Source organism: Pseudorasbora parva, chromosome 22, assembly GCF_024679245.1.
Source record: "Pseudorasbora parva isolate DD20220531a chromosome 22, ASM2467924v1, whole genome shotgun sequence".
Lineage (NCBI taxonomy): Eukaryota > Metazoa > Chordata > Actinopteri > Cypriniformes > Gobionidae > Pseudorasbora > Pseudorasbora parva.
In genome coordinates this window covers 4,850,001-4,865,840 of record NC_090193.1, presented here as the reverse complement: position 1 = coordinate 4,865,840, position 15,840 = coordinate 4,850,001, and the positions used below count along the sequence as shown (strand labels likewise).

The 15,840-nt window shown below is 37.5% G+C and overlaps 1 protein-coding gene across 2 annotated transcripts in view; it reads left to right on the top strand.

Annotated features, from left to right (window-relative positions):
• col2a1b (collagen, type II, alpha 1b) overlaps positions 1-15,840 on the top strand; it is a 65,125-nt gene that overhangs the window by 27,774 nt on the left and 21,511 nt on the right. For both annotated transcript variants that reach the window (XM_067431668.1, XM_067431667.1), the window contains 14 exons: positions 548-592; positions 685-738; positions 2,428-2,526; positions 3,926-3,970; positions 4,162-4,260; positions 6,463-6,516; positions 7,146-7,253; positions 7,490-7,543; positions 9,480-9,578; positions 9,664-9,717; positions 11,478-11,576; positions 11,781-11,834; positions 14,760-14,813; positions 14,899-14,952. In XM_067431668.1, the coding sequence (XP_067287769.1) occupies positions 548-592; positions 685-738; positions 2,428-2,526; positions 3,926-3,970; positions 4,162-4,260; positions 6,463-6,516; positions 7,146-7,253; positions 7,490-7,543; positions 9,480-9,578; positions 9,664-9,717; positions 11,478-11,576; positions 11,781-11,834; positions 14,760-14,813; positions 14,899-14,952 (972 nt within the window). The remainder of the gene's footprint in view (positions 1-547; positions 593-684; positions 739-2,427; positions 2,527-3,925; positions 3,971-4,161; positions 4,261-6,462; positions 6,517-7,145; positions 7,254-7,489; positions 7,544-9,479; positions 9,579-9,663; positions 9,718-11,477; positions 11,577-11,780; positions 11,835-14,759; positions 14,814-14,898; positions 14,953-15,840) is intronic.

The following is a 15,840-nucleotide window of genomic DNA, read 5'->3' as shown; positions in this document are numbered from 1 at the left end:
TCGGAATGACAAAAAAGTGTGCATGTAAAGGTGTCTGAATTCACTCACTCATTTTCATTCATTCCTTCAAGTGAACTATATTAGTGGACTAATGTAGGGAATAGTGAATGAGGGTATCAGGGAGATTTTAAACACAGCCCATGTCATGAGTTAGGGTTTATCTTTATGTTATCATTTTAAACTGTTTAATTTACAATAGATATTTTTTCTGACCTCACATGCAGATTTTTAGCATTTTATAGTAAACAGGACTTAATACCTTGTCATTTTGCTTCTCAAGTAAATGTATCATGATTTAAGAATGTTTAGATATTTTTACTGGAAAACAAATCAAAAATATACAATGATTTTCGAAAGCCTATAGTTAACTAGCTCGCAGTAAACTGTAATCTATATGCTGTGTTTCTTATAGTTATATCAATAATATGGTAACCAGCTTGCAAAATAATAGGATGTATACATTCTCATGTTCAGTTCACCAAGCTGCCTGTGGATTGTGTGAGGATGTTGATTATTCGAAGTGTGTCTTGTGTCTGTGTTTGATCAGGGTGCTCGTGGGAATGATGGTCTGCCCGGCTCTGCTGGTCCTCCTGTAGGTTTGAGACTTCATCATCATCATCATTATGTTGTTGTATCTCTAAATGAATGCTCATTTTATTCACCTTGTGCTGTTTCTGTTAACAGGGTCCAGTCGGTCCGGCTGGAGCATCCGGTTTCCCAGGATCTCCTGGTTCTAAGGTGGAACAGCTTTTAATTCTTCCTTTCTCTGTCACTAATCAGCCATTTACATGGCTTTATTTTTAGCTCCTGTCACGTGTCATTATTAATGATGTGCTAGTTTTTGGTATTTTTATGCATGACTTGTAACAAGCTGAAGATACCAAAAACAGCAGGAATGTTGTATTCAAAGGGAAAAGTCTCTCTACTAGAACAGGGGCCTGTACCATGATGATAGTTTAACAAATTCAGGGTTAGAGGATTAGTTTAGAATTGACAAAACCAAGCCAATCTGTTCAAGCTTTGTTGGTCCCATGATGCTGATCATCAGCTTTCTCTGTCAGCTCAGACTTTGATCCTGAGTTCAGGGGTTTAGCTGTGACATCAGCAGTGAACAGCCAATCACATGCTATGGATCAGTGGAACATCTTTCGAGAGGAGCAGTGCGATTAATTTCTCTTTTCTGCAGATTATTACATGATTGAAAAATATTATGAATTAAAACAAATTTACACAGCAAGAAGAAAAGAGCTGTCTATAAAATGACAACTTAAAGAAAAAATATACGTCAATGCAAGTAAAAGTTATGAAGTTAGTTTAGTTGATTTACAGCTCTGGAAAAAATTAAGAGACCATTTAACATTGTTTTTTCAATGTTAAGTGGTCTCTTAATTTTTTTCAGAGCTATTTATATTAATTTTAATATATTAGGCTATTTATATTCATTTTAACAAAGTTCCTACTAATGATTGATTAACTAAAATGATAAATGTGTAATTGATTAAGGGTATAATAATGAGATAGATTACATCTTAATCATTTATTATTATTATTATTATTATTATTATTATTATTATTATTATTATTATTATTATTATTATTATAAATAAGCATTGTTAAAAGCCAGATGCTTTAGTCTTTAAAAACCATTTACTATGCAGTGACATTTCATTTTGAGTAGAAACAGGGGGAGGGGCTTTATAGCATCAGAGGTGTGTCATTTTACTCAAAGTTGATTGGTATAATTTCAGTTTGAGATCTCTAATCCAGAACATAACCTGCCCCAGAGCAGGTTAGCTGTGGAGCATAAGTTACTATGGTGATGAACACAACTAAAAGCCAAACCACTTTAATGGTACCTAAAACCCAGGATTGGCACAAACTAAGCTTAAACATAACTGACTAGCCAGCTAAACCGGCTTCTTGGTATAGGCCCCAGGTTTTCCTGCTTGAATGTTGATTATTTCCTCATATTCTCCATTGTTGCAGCTCGTCTCTTCCCAGTCTGTCAGTAACGCTTTGTTTAGATCCTGTCTCTATGAAGCCCCGCCTTCTGAAAAGCACAATGTGCTCTGATTGGTCGGCTTGACCAGTGTGCTGTAATTGGCCAAGCACTTCCAGCGTGTCTGGGAAATGTCCTGTCCCTCATCATAACCACCAGTTTCAACACACTACTAACCAACTCAATCAGGCCCGCCCCTTTATTCTGCGTATTAATGATTTATGTGAGGAATATTGTGATTCTCACATTCCTGTTATTAAGACTATAATTTAAGCAACACATGTAGTAATAATCTGCAGGTTTATGAACACTTTTTAATACAGATTAATGTACAGCACAGGCACTTGAAATGATCTGTTCTTGAGCAGAAATAGTCATGCTAAAAACGCACAAGTAGTTTGTATCATGTTGTTTCTAATCTTTCATAGGGTGAAGCAGGACCTACCGGAGCCCGTGGACCTGAGGGAGCTCAAGGACCCCGTGGAGAGTCTGGCGTCCCAGGATCTCCAGGACCTTCTGGAATTTCTGTGAGTAAAAGAAGGTTTATTATTATTATTATTATTATTATTATTATTATTATTATTATTATTATTATTATTATTATTATTATTATTATTATGATAGGAAGCTCAGTGCTGGTACCTTGAATGAAATACTTCATTCCAGCTAACACAAATGTGTTCCCATCAGTTTATTCCAAATGTTCTCTGAACAATCAAAATAGTTTTTTTCTTGGTTATGCAAATGATAAGGGAGCATTCCATTTCGCAAACATTTCTGGAACATTCTCTGAACATTCTAAAACTAGGAGGAACATTTAAAAATGTGAGATAAGCATCCGACTAAAATGTTTCAGAAAAAAAAGAAACAGTTCATGAACGATGTATAGATGATGTTTTTGTGAACATTTTGAGAACATTATTTAAGACCAGATAACTTTGAACAAACGTTCTATTAACGTTACTGAGCATGTTGGGTGGACACAACTTTTTGTACCATTTTTTGGAAGAACATAAATGGAAGATTTTCTGGCAAAAGCTGATTTTAGGTGGTCTCACAACTCACACGACCCCAAAACCCAGATGAACTATCCAACCAGACCAACCTAACCCGTTAACAGGACACGTTCTCAGAACTTTAGCTAATGTTCCGGCAAGTTATGAACAAAAGTTCTTCCAGTAACATTAATAGAACGTTCATTGAAAGTTATCTGATGAATAATGTTCTCAAAACGTGAGCACACAAATGTTATTTATACTTTATGTTTTAGTTTAGTCTAGCGTAATACTATGGTAGTCAATGGTTGCTCTATCGGCTTTGTTACAAACATTCTTCCAAATATCTTCTTATGTAATCAGCTGAAGGAAGAAACTCATACAGATTTGGAACAACTTAAGGCTAAGCAAATGATGACAGAAATTAAATTGTTGGGTGAACTATCCCTTTAAAATAAGCTTTAAATAAGAAATGCATGTAATTGACATCACAGCTCAGGATGGTCACTAGTGAAGGGTTCGGCACCATATGAGTTCCAGTCAGTGTTTGATGATATCATTTTCCCACAACTTCAGAATGACAAGACATTTTAGAGCTCTGATGATTGGATTAAAGATGATACTGATTACATTCATAGCCTTCTCAGCATTTTGGTAGAAAGCATACATTGCATTAACAAGGAATTTGAATTAGCAACATTAAACACAATATAAAATGCAGTGCGGTCGCTCAGGAAAGACTGCAGCTGAAATAATTATGTTTTTTAAAATTTAATTATTATGTTGCGGGACGCCTAGATGTTTTATTATTCATTATTTCCTAATTTTTTGTCAAGATTGTTATTATAATTTTGCTTTTAAGTAGAATGCACAGACCAAAGCGAGCGTTAGACGGTAACTCTCTGACTGTGTGCTCTCGCTCAATCTGCAGGGAAACCCTGGCACTGACGGCATCGGCGGAGCTAAAGGATCAGTGGTACGTACATGTATATGTAAATATCCATGAGACTTTGTTATTTGTGATCTCTTTTGTGAATGAGTTGTTTACTTTTATAATTCATCTAAGCATCATTCCTGTTTGGACATGATACAATGATCACTTGAGATCGTTTGATTGACCCAAAGTAAGACAATAGATCATGTGAGTAAGCTCTTTTTTTCCCATAGGGTGCTCCTGGTATTTCTGGCGCTCCTGGTTTCCCAGGCCCTCGCGGCCCTCCTGGACCTCAGGGAGCGACGGGGCCTCTGGGGCCCAAGGGACAGTCTGTGAGTTTCAGTCTTCAGTTCAGATTTACCTCCGACGCTGAGTAAGGGATAATCTTCAATTCATGACCCGACATGTGGTTTATTTAGCACCAATGACCAGCTGACTGTACATTGTAATACTTTACACTGCTTTAACTGTGTCCAGTAGAGCTGTGCAATTCTGGATAAAGTTAGAATTAGATTTTTTTTTTTTTTTTAAAGAGATGCTGATTCTCCCACGATTCCAAAAAGACAACTAAATGTTCTGATGAAATGTTAATTGATACAATCTATTTAGAAAAAACATTTTATTCTTTCTTTCAGCTTGAATGAATGATTCAATGACATAAAGACTTCACTTGTTCATTGTTGGAGGAATCAGCATTTTTGAACAAATCTTTTGAACAAATGATTCAGTGACTCACTCATAAAGACTTTTTATTTGATTTATTATTGGATGAATCAGCATTTTTTTTAAACAAATCTCTTTGTGAATTAATGATTCAATACAGGGCCGGCGTTTGCTATAGGCAAGCTAGGCGGTTGCCTAGGGCGACAATTGTGTTAGGGGCGTGAGCGCGCTCTAGTGCCGCCCATTACTTCCCATTAAGCATCGAATCGGAACAAGTGAAATACAACATAATGCCTATTAAACATTATCATCATAAGGCGCCCCCTCAGCCACACGTTTAATTGCTTATCAACCTGATTATCAAGAAAGAAAGAAAGAAAGAAAGAAAGAAAGAAAGAAAGAAAGAAAGAAAGAAAGAAAGAAAGAAAGAAAATCGAAAGAAAGCCCAGTATAGCGGTTAGTCTTCTTATCTTAGTCAATACGTTGTCAAACAAAATAAAATTACTTAGTATTATCAATATTATCAACTAATATTTATTTTATAAATATTATTAATATTGTCAAATATACAATAACCTACATAGAATCTACAATAACCTACATGGATGAAAAGTCCAGTTCGTTATAAATATGGATAAAGTATGCACATTAGTTATGAAAAGTATGTAATCTACTTGGGCGTCGGGAGCAAATAAAAAGTGGGGCCTCTCGTTTTTTTTTTGTTTTTTTTTGACTGGAGTAACGATAGATGCCATATTGTTTACATTAAACACAAATATGATGTGTTTTAGGCTACTTAAAGATTGATTGGGCTAGACAAAATTATGGAAATCACCACACTCTCTACAGTGGCTGTAGTCTAGGGGTAAGACACATGTCATTAAGTTTTGACGCATATCGATCAGAGGTTCGAGTCCGCCTTTTGCCACACTCGCTCTATTCCCTTTTCCCATCACATATCAGATCGGAAAGGCATTTATTTTCAATAAAAAACTGAGAAAATATTAGAAAAGTGGAAATAAAGCCTCTAACGTGTTTAATAATAAGTGCTTCTCGGTTAGGGGTAGGCCTAGGTAGACAGACATGTGCTGAATTAGAGACGATAAAAGTGAGTGGGGCGGGGCGGGGCGGGGCGAACATTGGAAAATGTTCTCTCCCTCACCATAACCACCAGTTTCAACACACTACTAACTAACTCAACCAGGCTTCACTCCTTTATTCTGTGTGTTAATTATTTAAATGAGGAATACTGTGACTGTATGAAAACTACAATGGAGGCATTCAGAAAAACTGACACTGATATAGAGAATATGATCAAACAACATTACACACTAAAGACAAATGGACATGGACAAAAGCACAATAGGTCCTTTTTAAACAAATATAATTATATCCACACAGACAGTAATGCTGCATAAGATATGAATTATTGTCGACAATTCACAGATTAAACTAAACTTTGGACCCTTCATCAAGTGCTAGCTGTTATGTCGAAATGTATATATTGTAATGAAGATATAAAGTGTCATTCTACAGATTTTTATTTTTGATATTGATTATATTATAGATGCAGCGTTCAGTGGGCAGGGCTGCTTAAAGTTATTGACAGGTTAGAGGTATAAAAACTAAAATAAAGAGTGGAATGTTATGAAAAGCAAGGTGAGTCGCAATAGAGAACAAAGTTTGGTACTCGCATGCCGTTTGTGTTTTTTTTTACTTGATAATAATAAATTAATACAGCTAGACACCTACTCCTAGACCAGTCCAATTCAGAGTATCTTCTGGTCTCTTTCTGATAATGTTGGTGGTTGATCAGATCAGCCTTATGATTTGCAGTAACAGATCTAACTCTAGTGTGTGTTTGTCTTTAGGGTGATTCAGGTCTTGCAGGGTTCAAGGGTGAGGCTGGTCCTAAAGGAGAAATTGTAAGTCCTTTCATTCACACTCGTAGTCACTGATAGCCTTAAATGTCATATAATGGTAAAAAACTACAAACAAATCTGAAATACAATGACTGAATAGACTGTAAACATGAGTGTCAGTAACACTTTACTTAAAGACTTGAATGTCTTTAAGTAAAGTGTGTAAGTAAAGTAAGTAAATCTAAAGAATGAATGTATAATGCATTATAACAGCATTTCTAATCTACAATATATAGCATTATAGCTTTTTTATCAATAATTGTAATCAAAGTTAAAATGCATTTTAATGTATTGTACTTTCTAAAGGTCTAACACTGAATAAATAATTATTATATTATAACTTTGGTTACAATTATTCATGAGAGCATACAATGCATTATAATGTGCATTGCAAGGCATAATTGATGCATTAAAAATACTTGTAAAGGCTTTAAGTATTTTATTAATTTTGTAATAAAAGAATACTTTTTTTTACATTTTTAAATGTTACAATATTTGTAAATAATTCATTTTAAATCAAGTTTATGTTCTGTCTGTGTATGTATGAGTGTTTTGCATGAGTTAAATGTGTCGTCTTAGGCTGTCATGGTTAAATGAAAATGAATGTTTAAAATAAAGCATGGTTTGTTTAGGGTAGCGCTGGTCTTCAAGGTGCCCTCGGCCCTGCCGGAGAGGAGGGTAAGCGAGGACCCAGAGGAGAGCCTGGTGCCGCTGGACCCGTCGGGCCTCCTGGAGAGAGAGTGAGACACTGTTGCCTCATATCTGATCTTTACCAGTACTGAAGAACTTTTCTGCTCCTCTTCAGTCTTTTGTAACATTCAACATGTGACCCATACGTTCAGCTACACTGGGGTGTTAATCGACTCTCTCAAGCTCATTGGTTAGACAGGGCTATTGTGTTAATAGTTTTTTCCGATGAAGTATTGGAAGTATATAAGCATTCTTATATCATAATAATCTGTTGCGTTTTCTGCAGGGTGCTCCTGGTAATCGAGGTTTTCCTGGACAAGATGGCCTGGCTGGTCCAAAGGTGAGACGCCATCGCCATGCTCAAAATACAAAACACATTAAGCACTTACCAGAATTTTATGCCGGATGTAATGTAACATTCCCGGTAAAATACCACTATATAGGGGTGTGCGATAGTCTACGACAATATCGTGATTGTTGTTTTAACAATGTGCTATCTGACATTATCGAGTGTGTGTTCCTCACTTTACAAAAACACACCTAGAGAGTGCACGCATACTCTACGTCTAGCAGGTTAGCCTGGTGCGCTTGTGCATTTAGAGAGTGCATCTCCCAATATTCAAGATAAGAGGGCAAAAATAACTTTGTATGTCTTTTAAATTTGTATAATTTAATATAGTTAATCGATATCACAGGAAGAGTGCTGCTTCTCTCCAAATATCAGGAGGACTACAAATGTGATATTGATTCACATTTAATATTAAGTTAATATTAAAGGGGTGATGAATTGAGAAATCAACTTTCCCTTGAGGTTTTGATGTATAAAAGGTCATGATAATATAAGATTATCCTGTAGGTTTCAGAGCTGAAAACTTACTTGTTAGTCAAAGAAAAGCTTTTATAGACACCAGTCCAAGAAAATGATCGTGTGCACTCTATGCTTTATCGTTACGTCAGCGCGCAATGACTCTACAGAATAATAAGCTCATGCAATTCAGTAGCCCCGCCTACCGACTCATGGAGCTGCTCGGATCACGCTAACCAGCAGCAATAAATGTGCCAAAGAAGATAGCAAGATATTGTGCTTTACCTGATTGTGGAAGAACATATTAGAAATATTAGAAATGTGTGATACTTCATTTATTTTTAATGAACTTCCAGCTCACGTGGGAAAGACATGTACGCGTGTTCGCTTCATTTCACTGCGGAATCATTTGTAAACAAGTCTCAGGTCGATGCTGGATTTGCAGACATATTTCGATTAAACCCAATGCTGTGTCTTCTATATTGGATATGACAGGGATGGTGCACAAACATATGTGAATAAAACGTCTTTTTTATTTGTAATAGTAGTCCCGGGGCTATGTGTTTTCCAGACGGGCTACCAAAACGAAAGCCCGTCGGCAGGCGGGAATCTCAAATTGTGAAATAATATTCCTTTGTTGATCTGGGCGCACGCACGGGCGCACGTGTGTGTGTGTGTGTGTGTATGCGGTTCGCATATTCACCGATCGGGCGGGCCAAGTAATACAAAAATAACATTCCAATCAATCGCGGGTGAGAAATAAATCATTGTGTTTGTTTGATAAAGACGTTTACGAGCCCTGTGATCGAGATAATCATTCTGGTGCCACTTTTAAAACAATCCCTTTCTTATTTAACCTGTACTGAAAGGGGAGCTGATTAAATATGCAAATCTTATCCAATCCTTGCTGTAGGCGTTTACTTCCAAGTCTTCAGTGTGGCACGCCCATCAAAACCCAGCGTTCAGGAGAGAGCCTTAAAACCAGTGTAGAAAATAGCCTATTACTTATTAGTTATGATGTTTTTGAATGTAAAAACCACACAAACGTCATTAGTTGACCTGACTGAAAATAAAAAAGCCAGTTCATGAAACCTTTAAGTGACTTACATTTTAGTTTTATTGTTAACTAATTGTTAAAATAACATAATTACTACATGAATGTGTTACAGATCTGTATGTCACAGACTGTGAGTTTGCCTCTTCATGTGGCGTTTTTTTTTTTTTTTTCAAATTAAAATTTGGTCAGAACTGAGCCTATTCTCATTGACTTACATTTGGTCGACTAATACTATTAGTGACTAATGTCAGAATATTGTTCTTAGGAAATGTAGCATATGCAGCTGGTTTCAGTCAAGATTGAACTATATTACATTGGAAACCAAACTGATTTACCATATGGGGTAAAATCATATCAGGTTTTACTTTGTTGAAGTATGTATTCAGTTTCTGTTAATATCGTGGTGTGTTGCAGGGTGCTCCGGGTGAGCGTGGAGCTGCAGGCGTATCAGGGCCTAAAGGAGCCGGCGGAGATCCTGGACGGCCTGGAGAACCGGGTCTGCCTGGCGCAAGGGTAAATCAGTCCACTGTCTGCAGTGTCAGCAGATTTGATACTGATTATATATGTTTGTCATAATCACAGGATTCTCATTACACAGGGTCTGACTGGGCGTCCTGGTGATGCCGGTCCACAAGGCAAAGCCGGTCCATCTGTGAGTAGACTCAGCTAATATTTTGACTATATTGTTCGGATCTTTTTAAATTTTCAGCCATCCGAATGGGCTAGCAACAGGCAGCACACATGGCACGACTCGTGTTTGTCATTAGTCTTGTATTTTTGTTTTATTTATACAACTGACCACAGGTCATAAACCTGAAATAAGAAATAAAACAGTGTTACAAATATATCCATTGAACATATAATGCAAAATAAACAACCATGAAGTAGTTACAATAAAATAACTAGGTCTATTTCTGCTGTAAATAAGATTACACTATAATATAATCTCCTATACAGTCCTACACAGCTGTATAGACACCGCAGAAACTACATTTCCCATCACGCATAGCGGCGCAGCACTACTGCGCATCGCATCTGCGCAGCGCTCGTGCGCAGAGTATAACTATCACACGAGTCAGCGGGTAAAGTGCATTAATCATTATAACACTGAAGCTCAATGCTTTACTGTATTGATGCAACTCCTTTTGCCTACCACACAACCGTCTGTTACATTTGTTCACTTGGTAATTTGTGAATTATCCTGTGTTCGAACATATCGCAACCCAGAGAACTGAACAGTACACGCGCTAACCTAACTATGAATCAAGTCTCTCAGCACGGACTAAACGCAGCCAATGTTGACAATTACACAAGTATGAAACTTTACACATTCCTGAATTAAAGTACAGCAGACCGTAGCTTATGATGAACTTTCAAAAGGTTCTAAATTCGCTACATACCAACGGGCTGTGTGCTCCTGATGATGGGTTGTGAATAACAATAGACGTTACTCTGTATGTTTATAAAGAAGCTTCCGGCGCAACTGCGCATGCTGATACCCAAATTACCATCGCGCAACAAAATAATCATTATGATGTAAATATATAATATATTTTTTGCTTAAATAAATCCTACTGTTCCCAATATTTTAAGTAGACTTTTTATAACCATGAATTTTACCACTATTATTATTTATTTATTTTAGTGACCCAAAGAACCGAACATATATGGTTAATAGTGAACCTTCCCATCAAGGTGGAAGGGAAAGTGTGACCAAGTGTGTACTTCTCAATCCAGGCATTGATGATCATTGTCCCGATTCGTCCATGCTGCTCCTTCAATACGTATTGGCCCTGTCCCAAATGGCACCCTAACCACTCATGGTCTTCCTACGAATCCACCCTTTCGTGATATAATGCCACTCGAGGGCACATGAACACACTTCTGAAACCTAAAATGACAAATGTGACACCCTATGGTCTTACAATGGCCGCTGGTTGCGCATTATCATGAAGTCCACGAGGCCGCTGGGTATCCAATTTGTCATTTTAGGTTTCGGAAAGGTGCTCGCAAGAGCTCCCTTTGCAGTAGGAGTGCACCCTCGATGCACACTTTTTTCGTATAGGAACTTCTACCCGAAAGTCAAAGCGGCCATATGAAGTGTGCCATTTGGGACAGGGCCTTGAAAAGGTCAAAAGGTGTGTCCAAATTTGCATACTTGTGCACTATGCCATTTTGTGGAGTGCCAACAAGAAAGTGTACTTTAAATACCTGGATGGTGCATTTAATTGAACTGAAAAACATGGAATGTTAGACTCTTAATGGTCACAGCTTTACATATTTATCGGCGGGAATCCATATACTATGTAGTTGAGTGTATAGTATGTAATTTGGAACACGTCTACAAATCTTACATGCTAAAACTTGAGCTCTAGTAATGTGAATAATGGTAGTGTTCTGTCGAGGATGTAGGGCGCAGCTGGTGAAGATGGCCGTCCGGGACCCCCGGGACCTCAGGGTGCTCGCGGTCAGCCTGGAGTGATGGGATTCCCTGGACCCAAGGGTGGCAATGTAAACATCAAAACTCTTGTCAATACACATATGTTTGTTTTGTTTTGTCAAGCAACTTGAATATGTACATAGCAGGTCTTTTTTGTTCATATTTATTACTCTGAACACATTTTATAGTTAAAAATGTAGCATTGCTCTGAATCCTAATTATTCTTTAAGCATAAATGATGGCAGTTTATATCAAGCATCTTCCTTTTGCTGCAGGGCGAGGCTGGGAAGGCTGGAGAGAAGGGACTCGCTGGAGCTCCGGGTTTGCGTGTAAGTTTGGCTTTCTAATATCCTCAATACAACAAAGGGGATCCAGAGCAGCTTGACTAATCTTCAAGGCGACTGAGCGTTGGTCCTTCTCATTAGCGGTGCTGAGCTCCCTTGCCAGTGTTTCTTGGCAATTTCTGTCTCACAGAGCTAAAACAGTGATGTGCTTTAAGGAAAACTAGACATTTGGATGCATTTCAGTGCCCTCGTGTATATTTCAGTCAACATTACTAATCATAGATTTGGGTAAATGGTAATTTACAAAGTGAAAAATACTAAGTGTGATACTATAAAGAAAACAGGCTGTGCTCAAAACTAGCAATTGGCTTTTATTTCAAGTCAAGTCAAAGCTTTATGTTCATGTGCATGTGGTGAAATTCTTACTTGGATGATTCTTCACAGGAAAAGGACGACATTTATACAACTGCAACACAGTAAAAAAATATTTTCACCGTAGTATTTTTTTTGGTATTCTTACATTCTAAACATTCTTAAATCAAGATACATTTACTGTAGAATCGAAATTGCTTAGGTTATTAAGTCTATTAAGCTTATCCTAAGGATATTAAGCTTAGGATAAAAATTATTTGAAATGAAGTGACCCAGAAAGTAATAGCCATCCTTTCACAGTCTCAGTTAACTATAGACCCGATATAGTCTGGCTATGAGTTACTCAATTCTGGCTAAAATAATTTTGAATTTAGTTACATGTAGTTTTTGCCAAAATAACCTGCGAGATGCATTATATTCCATCATGTAAGCAAAGTCAACAGTGATTACAAGGCGTTTGGTTTCATTTCTTTGACATGTTCATGTTTTAGATGACTGGTCTATTCTTGGGCTATAGTTAGATGGCTATTTTCAGTGACAGCCCATATTTTGCCTGGTTTTAGCCTAGATGTAAGGGCTGTGATTGGATGGCTATTAAACATTAAAACTGCTTGCTGGGGAGATTAAAATAAGAACAAATATCTGCCAATGGCATCTGAAAAATAAACTTAATTCAAACAGAAAACAATATATACAGGTCCTTCTCAAAAAAATAGCATATTGTGATAAAGTTCATTATTTTCCATAATGTAATGATAAAAATTAAACTTTCATATATTTTAGATTCATTGCACAACAACTGAAATATTTCAGGTCTTTTATTGTTTTAATACTGTGAATTTTGGCATACAGCTCATGAAAACCCAAAATTCATATCTCAAAAAATTAGCATATCATGAAAAGATTCTCTAAGCGAGCTATTAACCTAATCATCTGAATCAACTAATTAACTCTAAACACCTGCAAAAGATTCCTGAGGCTTTTAAAAACTCCCAGCCTGGTTCATTACTCAAAACCGCAATCATGGGTAAGACTGCCGACCTGACTGCTGTCCAGAAGGCCATCATTGACACCCTCAAGCGAGAGGGTAAGACACAGAAAGACATTTATGAACAAAAAGGCTGTTCCCAGAGTGCTGTATCAAGGCACCTCAGTGGGAAGTCTGTGGGAGGGAAAATTGTGGCAAAAAACGCTGCACAATGAGGAGAGGTGAGCGGACCCTGAGGAAGATTGTGGAGAAGGACCGATTCCAGACCTTGGGGGACCTGCGGAAGCAGTGGACTCAGTCTGGAGTAGAAACATCCAGAGCCGCCGTGCACAGGTGTGTGCAGGAAATGGGCTACAGGTGCCGCATTCCCCAGGTCAAGACACTTTTGGGCTACAGAGAAGCAGCACTGGACTGTTGCTCAGTGGTCCAATGTACTTTTTTCGGATGAAAGCAAATTTTGCATGTCATTCGGAAATCAAGGTGCCAGAGTCTGGAGGAAGACTGGGGAGAAGGAAATGCCAAATGCCTGAAGTCCAGTGTCAAGTACCCACAGTCAGTGATGGTCTGGGGTGCCATGTCAGCTGCTGGTGTTGGTCCGCTGTGTTTTATCAAGGGCAGGGTCAATGCAGCTCGCTATCAGGAGATTTTGGAGCACTTCATGCTTCTATCTGCTGAAAAGCTTTATGGAGATAAAGATTTGGTTTTTCAGCATGACCTGGCACCTGCTCACAGTGCCAAAACCACTGGTAAATGGTTTACTGACCATGGTATTACTGTGCTCAATTGGCCTGCCAACTCTCCTGACCTGAAGCCCATAGAGAATCTGTGGGATATTGTGAAGAGAAAGTTGAGAGACGCAAGACCCAACACTCTGGATGAGCTTAAGGCCGCTATCGAAGCATCCTGGGCCTCCAGAACACCTCAGCAGCGCCACAGGCTGATCGCCTCCATGCCACGCCGCACTGAAGCAGTCATTTCTGCAAAAGGATTCCCGACCAAGTATTGAGTGCATAACTGAACATAATTATTTGAAGGTTGACTTTTTTTTTGTATTAAAACAAATACTTTTCTTTTATTGGTCGGATGAAATATGCTAATTTTTTGAGATAGGAATTTTGGGTTTTCATGAGCTGTATGCCAAAATCATCAGTATTAAAACAATAAAAGACCTGAAATATTTCAGTTGGTGTGCAATGAATCTAAAATATATGAAAGTTTCATTTTTATCATTACATTATGGAATATAATGAACTTTATCACAATATGCTAACTTTTTGAGAAGGACCTGTACATATTTTTTTATACCCCAGATATTTGTTCTTATTTTAACCAAAAATTTTAAAGCAAACAAGACTTAGGGCCTTATTTTAATGATCGAATGGTCTGAAGCTCACCGTGCAGGTGCACTTAGGGCATGTCCGAATCCACTTTTGCAAGTTTAACGATGGCACATCAGGCACGTGGTCTAAAATGGTTGTAATGGTTGACAAATGTAATGAGTCGTGTGTCTTTTTGACGTGTCGTGAGTGTAAAATATAGAGCAATATTTTTATCAAAAGTATTGTTGTATAGATACAACAATGATGTGACGGATGTCTCGCTCTCCGTAGGGTCTGCCTGGTAAAGATGGGGAGACGGGAGCTGCTGGACCCCCTGGACCTGCTGTGAGTGTCTCTATGTGTGTGTACATCATGTGTTCATGTGAGATTCAGAGAAGGAATGAGCACTGAGATGATCTGATGTTCACAGGGTCCTGCAGGAGAGAGAGGAGAGCAGGGTCAACCAGGACCATCAGGCTTCCAGGTGAGTGTGTGAACTCTGCAGATCACTGACTATCTGACAACCTTTGCCATGCTTTATATTAGAGCTGCGTGATTCTGGATAAATTGAGAAATTGAGGACTTCTTTTATGAAAAAAAAAAGACTCACTACATAAAGACTTGTTTCATTATTGGATGAATCAGCATTTTTGAACCAATCTCTTGAATTAATGATTTAATGACAAATAATCGATACAGTCTTTATTTGAAGCATCATGTTAGTTTCAAAAGATGATTCATTATATTTTGATCGCTGCTCTTTCTAGGTCATAACGCGGATCTGAATGTTCGCTGTGATCATATTGTCAAAGAGCTGATTTGTTGACATTTAAGAATAAGACCACTGTTGAATCAGCTTAAATGAATTAGTTTATACTATTTATACTTTTGGGTTAAATCCGGTAGAAATAGCTCGTTAAACCTTTGGCTAAACCTTTTGTAAACAGTTACACTGAGAAGAATCATGAGTTGTATATATATTTACACATTTATTGAGTTAAGTGACCATAAAATAAATAAATGTTGGGGGAATGGTGCTTTTAAAATAATGTTACAATATTGCATTACTTAATTACTTTTTATGGAAAGTACTGTTGTGTTATTAAAGGAGTTTATAAACAACATGCTTTAGATCTGTAGTTCTACTGCTAGAAGATTTATTTTTTTCATAAAATAATTAACAATTTATTTTGTCACATTTTTATAAGTTCTCTTTAACTATTATGTACTTTCGTCAAAAGGAAATTGTTTGGTGCGGTGCACTTATTATGTATTCAAAACTTGTGCTGCTATTGTGGTGATACGGGTGATACTAGGACAGGTTTGCAGGGATGGGTAGGTTTAAGAGTGGTTAGGGTAAGGTGTAAGGAAA